Raw genomic sequence first — 12,488 nt, 5'->3', positions numbered from 1 at the left:
ACAAATAAACGATGGAGCAAAGTGAGAGATTCAGTATTTTTATTATTTCATCTATTATTAAGCACTGAATCAACGAGTTCTGGCATCAGAGCTAAAATAAATCATTGTAAATAGTCATAGTAACTAAATTGCTATTCCGTTATTTATTTAGTCCGCAGATCTACTTAAATATCTATTTTTCGGGCCTTTAAAATCCTTGAATCCTTCTAGTCACTCTGTATATATTACGCACTATCACCATATCACTGAGCACCACATGTCACCTTGTCACATATTATATTTCACTGCGTGCCTTGACAGCCCTGCAAAATGTAATTTGGGTATTTATAAATGACTTTGATGAATTTCAGATCCCGTGAATAAAAAACGAGGAATATAACAACAATGAACAACTTGTCAGTTTACCTTTGAGTTTGAACAGTGTTTATTCTGCAACTTTGTTGCAATTTCGGCTGTGCTTAGAGGGACACTACTCAACTCGATTAGTGCATTCTTCATTTGTCTACACGTCCCAGTTTAGGTGACGTTTACCTCTAAGGCACGCCTCACCTTGTCTACATTTGTATAAATTCAGGTGTGCATGGTTTTCCATTCATTATTTATAAATGACGCAATTTATAACACTCTTAAATACCCCATATGGTCTTTGTGTGTGTTGCTTATGACTAATTGTTTTTCTATGAATAAACCAATGATTGGTTCAATTGTTTAAGAAATAATTTTCACCCGACAGAACCAACTGTTACTTTTGTATAACTCTCAAAGGACAGCAGGCAATGGAAAAAAGAAACCAGGGAGGCGAGGCAGTTAATGAAGGGGTTCCTTTGGGGTCTGAAAGAATAACTAGTATATATATGCCAATTCTGTACGAGGGGACACAGATGACATATTGCAGCCGGTGCCCTGCCCTTTCGGCTAATAGTAAATCGCACTGTCGCCTGGCACATCTCTGCCCAGACACAAGTTTGGGTAGGGCCTTGTGTTCAAGGGTAGTCAATGGTATTCTTCGCTCCTCTCTGGTTTTGGGATCGTGTTGAAGGGTAGTCAGTGTTTTTCAGCCCTACGTACTGCTTCAGGTGGCATGTACCTAAGAGTAGTCGATGATTTTCTGCTCTACACACAGGTTGGGGAACTACCCTTTCTCCAAGGGTAGTCGAAAATATCCTGCCTTACCCCTGCCCTTGGTTGGCATGAGCTAGTGTGCAAGGGTCATCGATGTGAATCTGTTCTAGACAATGGTTGACTGAGACCTATGTCCAAGGGTAGTCGATCGTATTCTGCCATGTCTCCTAGATCGGGGGAGGTTAGTGTACAAGGTTAGCTGACACCTTCCTACCCCACACATTGGTTGCGGGAAGGGCTTGCGTCCGAGCATAGTCGATGGTTAGAGGGAGAGGGTGTCCAAGAGTAATCTATGCTGTTAAGAGTCCCACTGAGTTCTTTGGTTTGTTGTGTTGCGCATTTGGGATCTTTCCAGGTTTCCGCCTGCAGGATTACTCGAACGAGGACTATCGTTTTTCACTGGTACCATAAGTAATTGTTCCCTGCTGTACCAATGCCAAGCTTTAGTACCCAGTGTTATGCAAACTACAATTTGATATGGAAATACGTGCAATAGACAATGTTTCTGATAAAGAGAAGCTGAGAGACCAGCATTGTTTCTTTCCCTGGTCTCACGACACAGTTTACTCCCTAGGTAATTTATGAACACACTTTTCTTACCTCAATTGGAGACAGCACTGCATGAAGAGGAATCTTTAGAACACTGACTAAGTGGTTGTTACACCCTTTTCTCTTACAGAACATGATTTTGCAGGGAAGCAGCATTATGAATATAAACTCAAGCAGCAATCCGCTGGGCCATCAGGCTTCCTGGTCACATGGATATCCCTCGTGTGACGGTAGGATTCACCAATTTAGCTATAAATCTCTTCATCTGTCTGTCCATTTGTCGATGTCTCTGTGTATCTGTCAGACTATCTAGAGTTTAATGGATAGCCGCAACGTAAATTGAGTAGTAGAGTGCTACTATTAAGGGTTACATCTCTGCATGTTTGTCTGTCAGTCTGTCTATCCAGCATACCAGCACCGTACATGGGACAGAGATGTGGTGCCTGTTAATGATTCCCTTTGTGATACCAGATTACCATTGTCCATGGAACGCGTCAAGTGGGCCTCACGTGCTGTGATCTTGCTTGGCTAGTTATATTCTATGGAGACTTAGAGCATGATTTAGAGCTTGGGGGAGAGGTTACTCCATCACAAACATGGCGGGTATCCCGTCTGCCATATTACAAGTGCCTTATATCCTGTGGCGCTCGCCATAAAGTGGACGGATTATCCGCCTCAGTGAGACGGATCAACCCATCCTCCTGACTCTAAATTTGGTCCTTAGACTTTCATTATCTAGCGAGAATCTTTTTATTTTTATTAACTACTCGTGGTCGATGGACAGCTCAGGTGGAAACACAGTGGTAGCACTCACTTTGTAAATTGCCTCTATATTGTGGGAAAAGAAAATTTATTTCAAGATTAGATGGTATTGCTTTTTATAAACTGCAGTTGTTAGTCTTTCTGTATTAATATATTTTTCTCCATCAATCGTTACAGCCTTTAATCTTTTATGTATTCAATATTAATCTCTCTATACATCTCGTCTCTTAGTATCCACTTTAATATTTTTTAATCTTTATCTTTTATCTCTATTCCATTGTGTTCTACCAATACATTTCACAATCTTTCCGTTAATTATGATATATTTTAATCTTTGTATTTATTCGGTAATGTTCTAGATATAAATTTCTTGTTCACTATTTTGTACCTATATGTCAGTTTCAATGATGAAATAAATATTTTTACTAGATATTTCATAATATTTCTATCTTTTCTGAACTGGGCCAGACTGTGCGAACCCAAATGACTTTAGAAGTGCAGTGGTAATTTCCACAGCCTCCAACATATTTTCGTTCAGGACTTGGAGTCACGTGCGTGAACTTACTCTGTTGCCGGGGAAGCGGAAGTGTCATCACACACTCTTCGAGCCCAACGACATTTGAGCTCTTGTCCCACCCGTAGCTTCTGTTGAAAGGCTGAGAAAGTAAACATGACTCTTAGAGGCTGTTACTATGTTTCTGCCAATGGTTTCTTGACTCCAAGGAAGGGCACCGCCAGAGGGTATGAAAGAGAAAGCCGGGTGCAGCACCTGAAGTTAATTGACGTCATATTGCAAACGTTCCTACGCGCGATTTATGGAAAGCGGAACAGAAAATAAGTATCTCAGACTTGGCAAGACGTTTATTTGATAGCAGTTTCGCAAATCTGCATTCGTAGAATAAAAAAAGCTGCAAAGCTACATACAGTTCATTACAAGCTAAGTTAACATTCACCAAAAACAGTGCAATTCCAAAGGCTGCTTGAAAAAATAATAAGATATTTTTTATTACATTACTACTAAGTAGGTTTCTGAATTTTTAGAGACAGTCCTTTATAGTCCTGCCACTGTTCCCCTGTTGAATGCCTGCAGCATTAATTGATAAATCTTACTGTCTAACCCTCACTGCTATGGCGCCGCTGGCTACTCCTAATTATTAGCTGTGAGTAAGCACAAGGAGACGTGGTTTGCTCAGGATCACACAGTTTGGTCAGAATAGTAAACCAGAATTTGTACCTTAGATATTCCAATCTATAAACTGGGAATGCATGTGGCCAGATGTGAGATGCAGCCGTTATATATTGCGTTATATATTAAAAGCTAAATGCTACAGCAGAAACAGTTCTGCTACCAATGTCCTTCAGAAAAAGAATAATATTGTATTAATTGATAATATTCATCCGCTAAGGCTTCTGTGGGCATAAAGTTTAAAATTCTGTAAATAATAGACACTAGTATTGCCTCACTCAAAGATAGTTATTTTATCGACATCAGAAGAATGAAAGGCTGAAACAAGTATCTTAACAGCAGTTAGACCCTGTTTCAGTCTTTCATTGACCAAACATTACACACAGGTCTCTGAATCAGGGCTATTAACTAACCGTGGTATCTCGCTGGCTCCCGATAGTATAGCGAGTGCACTTAATTGGCATTGAACCAGAAGATCCAGACTAGAACCTAAATATAATGAAAGCCTTTCTGTCCATTTCCAGTTTCAACAAGTTTCTTTGGAGACAGTCAATGGCACGAGCTGCACCCTCAGTACTGGACAAAATTCCAGGTGTGGGAGTGGCTTCAGCACCTTCTGGACACCAACCAGATGGACGCCAGCTGCATCCCTTTCCAAGAGTTCGACATCTGCGGAGAGCGGCTATGCAGCATGACGTTGCAAGACTTCACCCAGGCAGCGGGATCCGCAGGCCATCTTCTCTACAACAGCATCCAGAGCCTGAAGTGGCATGGTAAGTATACCCGCCTGGCTTCACGCTTGCCCGCCATATCTGAGAGGTGCAGTCTGAAATTCCCGACACCCTTGATCATGTAGGGGTTACCGTTCAACAGACCTGGATATATCTATATCTATATATCTATATATATATATATGTATGTATATATATATAAATATATATACATACATATATATATATATATATAGATAGATAGATATATAGATATATATAATGTATTCACTTAAAAAACAAATCTTACAGGGTTGTTATAGTAAGAAATAGAATTTTTAAAAAATGCAGAAATCACTGAAAAAGCCAAAGGTTACCGGGAAGTTATAGTTAGAAAATAGAAAAAAAAGTCTTTGAAATTTACTGAAAAAAACAAAGGTTATAAGGATGTTATAGTTAGGCTCAGATTCACTCATACAAAACCATTGAAATTCAGCAGTTATAGTTACCTGAGCTAACTATAACTTAGGCCCCCGCAAGGCACTGCCGATTACCTCACATATTACATCACTCATGACATGAGCACTCTGATTCCCAAGCAATCGTAGATACAGATATAACCCTTTCGTTTGTTACTGTAGCATGCCCAAGGCGTTCACAAAGAAAAGAAATGATATTGCATTTTTAAATGTTTATTGAAAAGCTCTACTCTTTGTAACTAAAACATGAAATGCGATTATGAGAAAGATGAGATTCATCATTGTTATAAGTATTAGTAGAACGGTGAAAAACACAAACAACTCCACCAAGTCAGTCGTTCATAATAACACTGATGTTACTCCTTCTACTGCTAGTTCCTCTTTGCATGTCGGGAGTACACATCTGCCACGGCTATTGGAGTGGCCTAACACCATACCTTGGTACTGTATGTAAGAGAGCCGGCCTCAGTGACTTAATGAATGCACTCCTGTCAGAGTTCACAAGCCTGCCCACTCCTCTTGCACAGCTACCTTCCTTCTCAGGATGAAGGTCGGGGACAGTGGAACTGCATCTCAGTCACAACTCACAGCAGTGTATCATGATGACACCGGGAGGCAGTGAACCTCTGACCGACTGCTGCATGGACACTGTTTAAATAATAAAACGGCAAGCTTATCGCATTGAGATGCTAGAATATCTTGAACAGACTATCTAGGGCCAAAATATCAAAAGGTAACTGTATATATAGCAGAATAGGTTTACTATTGCTAACTCCACATCTATGCACCTTGAAGATATATATATCGTCACGGTACATATATGCGGAGTTAGAAAATGTATACTTACGTTTTGCTATTTTGGATTCAATATTTGTTCTTAATATTTGTATGCTCCAATAGTCTGGCTTCGATATTCAGGGGGCACAGCAAGGTGAAAATAAAGGGTAAGTGTTTTAAGTCAACACACACATGAAACACAGAAATTAAAATGCAGTGCACTGGAACTGTGATTTTTATTTCACTCACCCCATTCCATCCACAGCCTCCTGCACAGTGGCACTGGCTTGAATAGGTTTACTAGATTTGGGCAAATATATACTTGCTATGTTTTGTTGAAGCATGTGTGTCCTCTGAGAAATGTGCAAGAGTTGCAGCATCACATGAGTACTCAAGGAATGTTTTGTGAATTCCAAGAAAGTCATCCATTTGCTCCAAATGAAGGAGTAATCCAAAAGGTGCACATGTATGACTTTTTTATTTTAGACACAGGGACAAGCATTTTTAAAAAACATTCTACTCTCGATGCTCTTAAATCTGTTCCGAGTATGACGTTCCTAAGGATTGGCTGAAGGTGTAAGTCAGTGTATTTAACCCTGTTTTCCATTCGTCTGCTAGGTCAGTGTGGTAGTCAGATGCTCCAGACGTTGAATGCTGTTGTTAAATCTGAACACACAGGTAAGCACTGGCCTAGATGATATGTAACGGTGTAACACAAAATGACGTGGCCGCTCTTACAGACTAAGATGATGGGTCCCGAGTCTCCCATAGCTCACAGGCTGAGTGGGGTCCCGTGAAGTGTTGTGAGTCTCTCTGCACTGCAGGGGCTACAGGGGCCTGAGTTACTCCCCTGATGAGGTCCATGGCGCATAGGGCTTAATTTGTGCTGATGGTTGCAGGTGGAACACAGCAGCACTGACTTTTGGGGACCAGGGCTTATTTTTCAAAATCAGTCTTATGGCTTGATTTAGAAGTCGGCAGAGGGGTCACTCCGTCACATCGGTGACGGATATCCCGGCCACCGAAATATAAATCCCATTATAACCTATGAAATTTATATTTTGGCAGACAGGATATCCGTCACTGCTGTGACAGAGTAACCCGTCCGCCGACACTTATATCAGGCCCTTAGACTTCAAACAAGAGAGAAAGAAAGACAGGAAAGGGTGAAAGAAGGAGGAAGTGAATGATGGAAAAATAGTGACCAAGCGAGAAAGCAGGGATGAAACAAAACCTGCAAGAGTGAGTTTAAGGGGTAGGAATTGAATCATGGTGGATGTGTTGGAATCAAGACTAGACATCCTTGTTAGTCAGAAAACCTGGCATTTGACAGTACCAGAGGCAGGCTTCAGACAACAGCTTTGTTTGCCAGCACTTGTTCTTTTACAAATTAAGGGGTGAATGTGCATGCCAACCCTGGTACAGAATCCCTATCAACATTCCTACAGTACATCTACTGCACTGCTCGCTAACGTGCTTACGTAAGCTGTGTGGACATTTTGTAGACCAGGAAAGTCAACCCTCCCAAAGAAATTGGAGCCGTAGAGTGAAACTTGACTTCCAGCCATGCAGTGATGTGTTATTTTACATATGGAGCAGAGCTTTAGGGATTTGAATACATTTCATACTTGGACCTGTTTCACATAGGTCTATCTTTTTTGTGTGGAGGCTCCGCAATCGTAAAAAAACTACTCGTAAATCTCTTTGTAAATAGCAAACAATCGTAGGCTTACACAAAAGTGTAAGTTTGCCGTTGTGAATCAGGCCCCTTGTCCGTATATCAATGATTTCCTGTAAAAAGCTATGCAATGATCTTAGTATATTGTGAAATCTGGCTTTAGAGGGTTCTGGATTTTAAAAAGTTTAATCCCATTTTGGTTTGGATGAAGTAAGTGCACTCCTACCAGGTGGCTGACCTTTAAAACTGCCTGCAAGGTGCACACCATTGTTTTTACTTTGCCAACCTACATTTCTAGGTAGGAAATTTTGTAAGCACTAATGGCTGATTCAGTGCAAATATACACTGCTCCTCTAACCCTGTGTCTGTTGTCCCTACCAGCAAGCAAATATGCCAGAGAGGTAAAAAGATCTGCCTCGCACCGAGGAGCAAGTTTGTGGAACTTACTCCCAAAAGAATTGCAGGAGGTAGCGAAATTCCTCAGATCCTAAAATGATGGTGTTTTAAGTGAACATATCCAACTAGGTCACTACTCAGTATGAGGCTGGATATTTACAATCTCAAGAGACACTTGTACCACTCTATAATGGGAAGGGAATGGAAGAGAAGGATAGGGCAGGTAAGGGATGGGTAGGGACGGGAAAAGCAGCTGAGGTGAGGGGAGGGGTGGTAACAAATGGAGGTGGGAAGGGAGAGGGGAGGAGAAGAGAGGAGAGAAGAGATAGGGAGGGGATGGGAGGGAAGGGAGAGGAGAGAGGAGAAGTGAGGAGAGGACAGGAGAGGGGAGGAGAAGTTTTAGTCTTGGACTGGATTATGCTCAACACTCCCCTAAAAATTGACTGCCTTTCAATGCCAAGTAATTCATATATTCATAAGATTATAATCATAAAAGTGCATGGAATATTAAAAGTAAGAAGTTAATTGAACCGGCTCAATGAATCACAGTGATTTAACATAGGACAAGGAAAACTAAAGACAAGCAAAAGACTGTTGATTTAATTGTACCAAAACACATCAAAATGTAGTTTTGCAAGTCTATGATTTTGTACTGGGTGATACAGATGGGGAGGCGATGCAAATACCCACGCCCAGTCTGTCACTAACAAATACGAGTCTACATTAAATGCACAGGGACATACATTCTAAATTCAATGAAAATTACTGTCTTGGATAGGTAACCTGGAACACTCGTTTCCTTAACTGGAGGGATGAGATTACCTTTGGTATCTAACTTAGAGAAGATTATAAGATACATAGAGGCATTAGTACATGACCCTTTCGAAAATGGAGTGTCACTTTTTTTGACGCTTTGGTAGCCTAGGGCCATTTCACATATTTACCAGGTGGCGCTAAGCAACTTAATGTGGCTTATCACCACCTTGTAAATATGCCCTGTTCCGCTGCAATCCTCTGTGGCAAAAGGGCGTACAATGGGTTCCACCTCAACACCCATTACTTTTTGTAGTTTCCTCAGATTTACAAGGCTGAGGCTACACCAAAAACTAATGCCAGGGAATACCTGGTCTTAGTATGGTGATACGAGGAGAAATTGATTTCTCCTCACATTTTGCTCATTCCATGTGTGCTGCATTTTGTAGCACACACAGAAAGAGCAAATCACCTTTAAAGATTGTTTATGTGCAGGAAGGTGTCCTTTCCTGCACATAAACCGTCACCCCTGCAGCACAAGCACCCTTGCAACATGGCAGTAGGGGGCCTGCACTGGCCCTGGACAGCTTTTTAGCGCCAGCACAAGGAAAACGCAGCGATGAGCAGTATTCTTGTGAAAACGGTGTATCCCTGCATTTTAAAAAAGTTCGAGCGTGGCATTGCCAAATTTAGCGTAACACCGTGATACGTTATTTTATTAGTAAATATGCCCCAGAGTCTTAAAATTATTAGATTATAGGAGACAACAAAAAATACCAATTTGCAATTTGCAATAACTAGCATAACCTAAATAAATGTTGCCCTAATTGAAACGTGTTGCAGCTGTGTTTGAAAATAATGTGGTCCTGAAGCAGGCACACAATATTCCATTGCTAGCGCTGAAATACGTGTCAATCATAATTATTATTTGTTTGATGCCATCAATAGCAGAGTTGCAATTACGTTATTTCATACCACCTACAGTACCCAAATATCCACACATTATATATCTGTCTAAGACGAGTTGTTTTGTATTTTTCGCATTTTAATTAATTTAATAACCTATATGTGTCTTTGAAAATGTGGTCTGTTGGAGATTTTTGAAGTCTATGAAGTATGAATAAACTGGCTGTACTAATGTTTAGATTTTAAGGAAAAGAGATTGTTCTGGCTAATATTGTATGTTAAGATTAACACATGTTAACATATTTTGAAGTCTTTCAATAATAAAATTATTGAACCTTAGTGCCAAGGATTTCTTTTTGATACTAGGTTTTGACTTTGCCCCTGTTCCCTTGGATTTGTAAATCTAAAGGCGATACAAATACACAGATAGCATCCATTACTTTTTGTTTAGGGGCACCCGGTAACTTTCATAACTATTTTACAATCCATCTTCTCTGAAGGATGCTGGGTTCCTCATAGTCTGAGGTTCCTTCATGTGGTAAACAGAGGTCTTCCATTGCTGGTTGGCATTTAGTGACTGAAATGTGACAGTTCTGAGGGTCTTCATAGTGGTGATAACTGTCCTCTGCCTCTGGGTACTGTGGAGATTCTTAGACTATGAGGTGGGCTGAGGTTCTTGTTGGCAGTGATTGATGGCCCTTTTTGTGAGTGCTGCTGGATGTCTTTGAATTACATGTTAGGATTCCACTTGTTATATTGTCATCCTAGTGATGTTCAATAGCCGTCCTTCGCTGAGTCATACCCGGTTTATACAACAGAGGAGTTTGGATTTCTACTAGTGTTCTCAGAGATCCTCCATCCCTAAGACATTTGCTTCCTAAGAATACAAGGATCCTGAGGTTCCTCCCAGTGGTATGTTATAATTCACCATGCATGAACAATCCCTCTTGAGGTTTGAAGTTCTTCATCTTGATACACATGGTGCCCAGCTCCAGTGTTCTTAGAAGATGGATTAAAGCTTCCACCTGGTGCCCTCTCGTAGTCGCCTGTCTGTGAGTGCTGCTTTATGCTTAGAATAAGAGGGCTTTGCAGGTTGTCCTATTGGTCTTTGCGGGTCACTGTCCAGTTGATATGCTTCTTGTAATACAAGTTGGCTGAGGTTCTTCTTGAAGTAGCTGTAGTTCTGGTCCTTTCTCAGGGCTCCCAGAGGCTTGTTTGACATCTCAAGGCAGAAGCGTGAGATGAATTAGACTGCACATGGATTTTGTGTACTCTAGCTTCTCAGGAAGATCAGACCAGGTGGATGTCATCATTTCCTATTAAAATCCATTTTCTAAGCTATGCTTGGATTCTGCCACTTGTTACATTTCATCGTGTATGAATGTTATTCATCATTCTGTTTCTTCTGATTTATTTAAGAGCCCTCGCTGATGACTCAGTGGAACGAGGAGAGATTTTTATTTGATGGAACCTATGACGGTATGTTACCTTTTAATCCTAACCCTTTTTTCACTCAGAAGCTGTTCTGATTTGTGACTCTGAGCAGCTTGCAGGCATGGAACTCTTGGTGGCATTATTATACTACAGCAATCTGTGTTTCAGCACAGTGACTAACAGTTGATCCCAACCATATTTAAAAAAAAAATTATTTCATATCTTATTCGCCAATAAATTCATATGCTACCACATGCATCACGGCCTGTAGAACTCTCTTCAGTGATTGCAAGAGGCACCACCTCGTTAAGAAATAACGTGTCCCTTACCACTGAATTCATTCTCTCAGTGTTATTCATATTATCACCTATGGCGATACGTAAGGATATCTGAAATGTTATCTTTTTGATATTTTCCATAGAAATGTATGAGAGTAAAGCCCATTGTCGAGAACAGATCTCCATGGCCAGTGCGAGCCACCAACCGATAGGTAAGGTACATCTCCCCCATCACTTGTTCCCATGAACTTGTAAATATGGACCTCTTCTGCTGAATGAATCCCGTGCATGCATATCTGTGAAAGGAATTTCCTGCATACAATGCAACTGTACAACATTATACTGATGAGTGAATTAATGGAGAGAGAACTGGTAACATGCTCCAACATGAGCAGGAGATTTATTGCATAGAGACTGTCAGGAACTAACCCGTCTGAATATAGATGATAGACAGAGATGCAAAATAAGAGGCATTATCGAGCGGCTGAAATACTATGGCCTCAGCCCTTTCCTAAAAAAGGGTATGGTTGGATCTTCCCCTTATTTTGGTTGGAGGTTCATTCCAGGAGTGGGTCCTCTCCACTAGGAAGGCCCTGCCAGACACTGCCGCTGTAGGCAACCCAGGAACTGAAGGAGATCTGGTTCGAGTGGAGCGTCGATTGAAGGAGGGCGGATAGCAGTGTCACTTCAACCAGAGATCTCTTGGTCTCCACCCTGATCAAGCCTGAGGAACAAGGCTCCATTTCAAAGTCTGTTCAGCATCTCTATGGCAACCATTGCAATGTGAGGACCACAGATGAGACATGTTGAAGGGCAATGTCGGTTATGTCCCAGCCAGCCACATCGAAATGGTTTTCCGGGTAAAATTTCGAAAGCCCAATGGATATAAAGTAATACACAAGACTCTGGCCAGGACGTGTTGTGTCCCACGGACCAACTTGTATGGAAGATCCAACTTTGTTGTCATGGCCTGGGTGCAGTGTGTGCCATAGCTTCTCAGTAATGTACCGATGCACAGGAAAGACCCACAGGCTACAGGACATCAACGCCACCCTCAAACCTTTCAGGTTCCCTATCTTCATCCATCATTACCCAACCCTGCTGATCCCAGTCGCGTGATCTGTTCTTTTGTGGGTTCAACCTGCCCTCTCCATCTCAGGATATCATTATTTTCTACCTACTCATTTTCATTTCACTTTGTTATTCTACAAGTAGACTAACATCCTATTCTTATCATCCCGTTGAAAGAATACATTGCTTTGGAAGTGAGTTATTTATATTCCAAAAGGTTTTATTTAGCAATATCACATGTCTGCAGGTTCATCTTGACCTATTTCCCTTCGTCATTTAACAATGTGAATGTTGTATGTCTGCTTTTCGTGTGCTCTGTAAAGCGCTGAGAAACCGCTGTACCTAGCTGGAACTAAATAACACTACAGAACGAATTACCTCACTCTG

General features: G+C 41.1%; 1 protein-coding gene across 2 annotated transcripts in view; it reads left to right on the top strand.

The window, feature by feature from the left end:
• Nucleotides 1-12,488, top strand: part of EHF (ETS homologous factor) — a 102,160-nt gene that overhangs the window by 77,526 nt on the left and 12,146 nt on the right. For both annotated transcript variants that reach the window (XM_085643511.1, XM_085643510.1), the window contains 5 exons: nt 1,802-1,901; nt 4,144-4,392; nt 6,204-6,263; nt 10,738-10,797; nt 11,174-11,242. In XM_085643511.1, coding sequence (XP_085499637.1) covers nt 1,805-1,901; nt 4,144-4,392; nt 6,204-6,263; nt 10,738-10,797; nt 11,174-11,242 — 535 coding nt within the window. In that variant the 5' untranslated portion in view covers nt 1,802-1,804. The remainder of the gene's footprint in view (nt 1-1,801; nt 1,902-4,143; nt 4,393-6,203; nt 6,264-10,737; nt 10,798-11,173; nt 11,243-12,488) is intronic.

This window comes from Triturus cristatus, chromosome 3_1 (assembly GCF_964204655.1).
Source record: "Triturus cristatus chromosome 3_1, aTriCri1.1, whole genome shotgun sequence".
Taxonomy (NCBI): Eukaryota; Metazoa; Chordata; class Amphibia; order Caudata; family Salamandridae; genus Triturus; species Triturus cristatus.
This window is presented reverse-complemented; position numbering and strand designations above follow the sequence as displayed.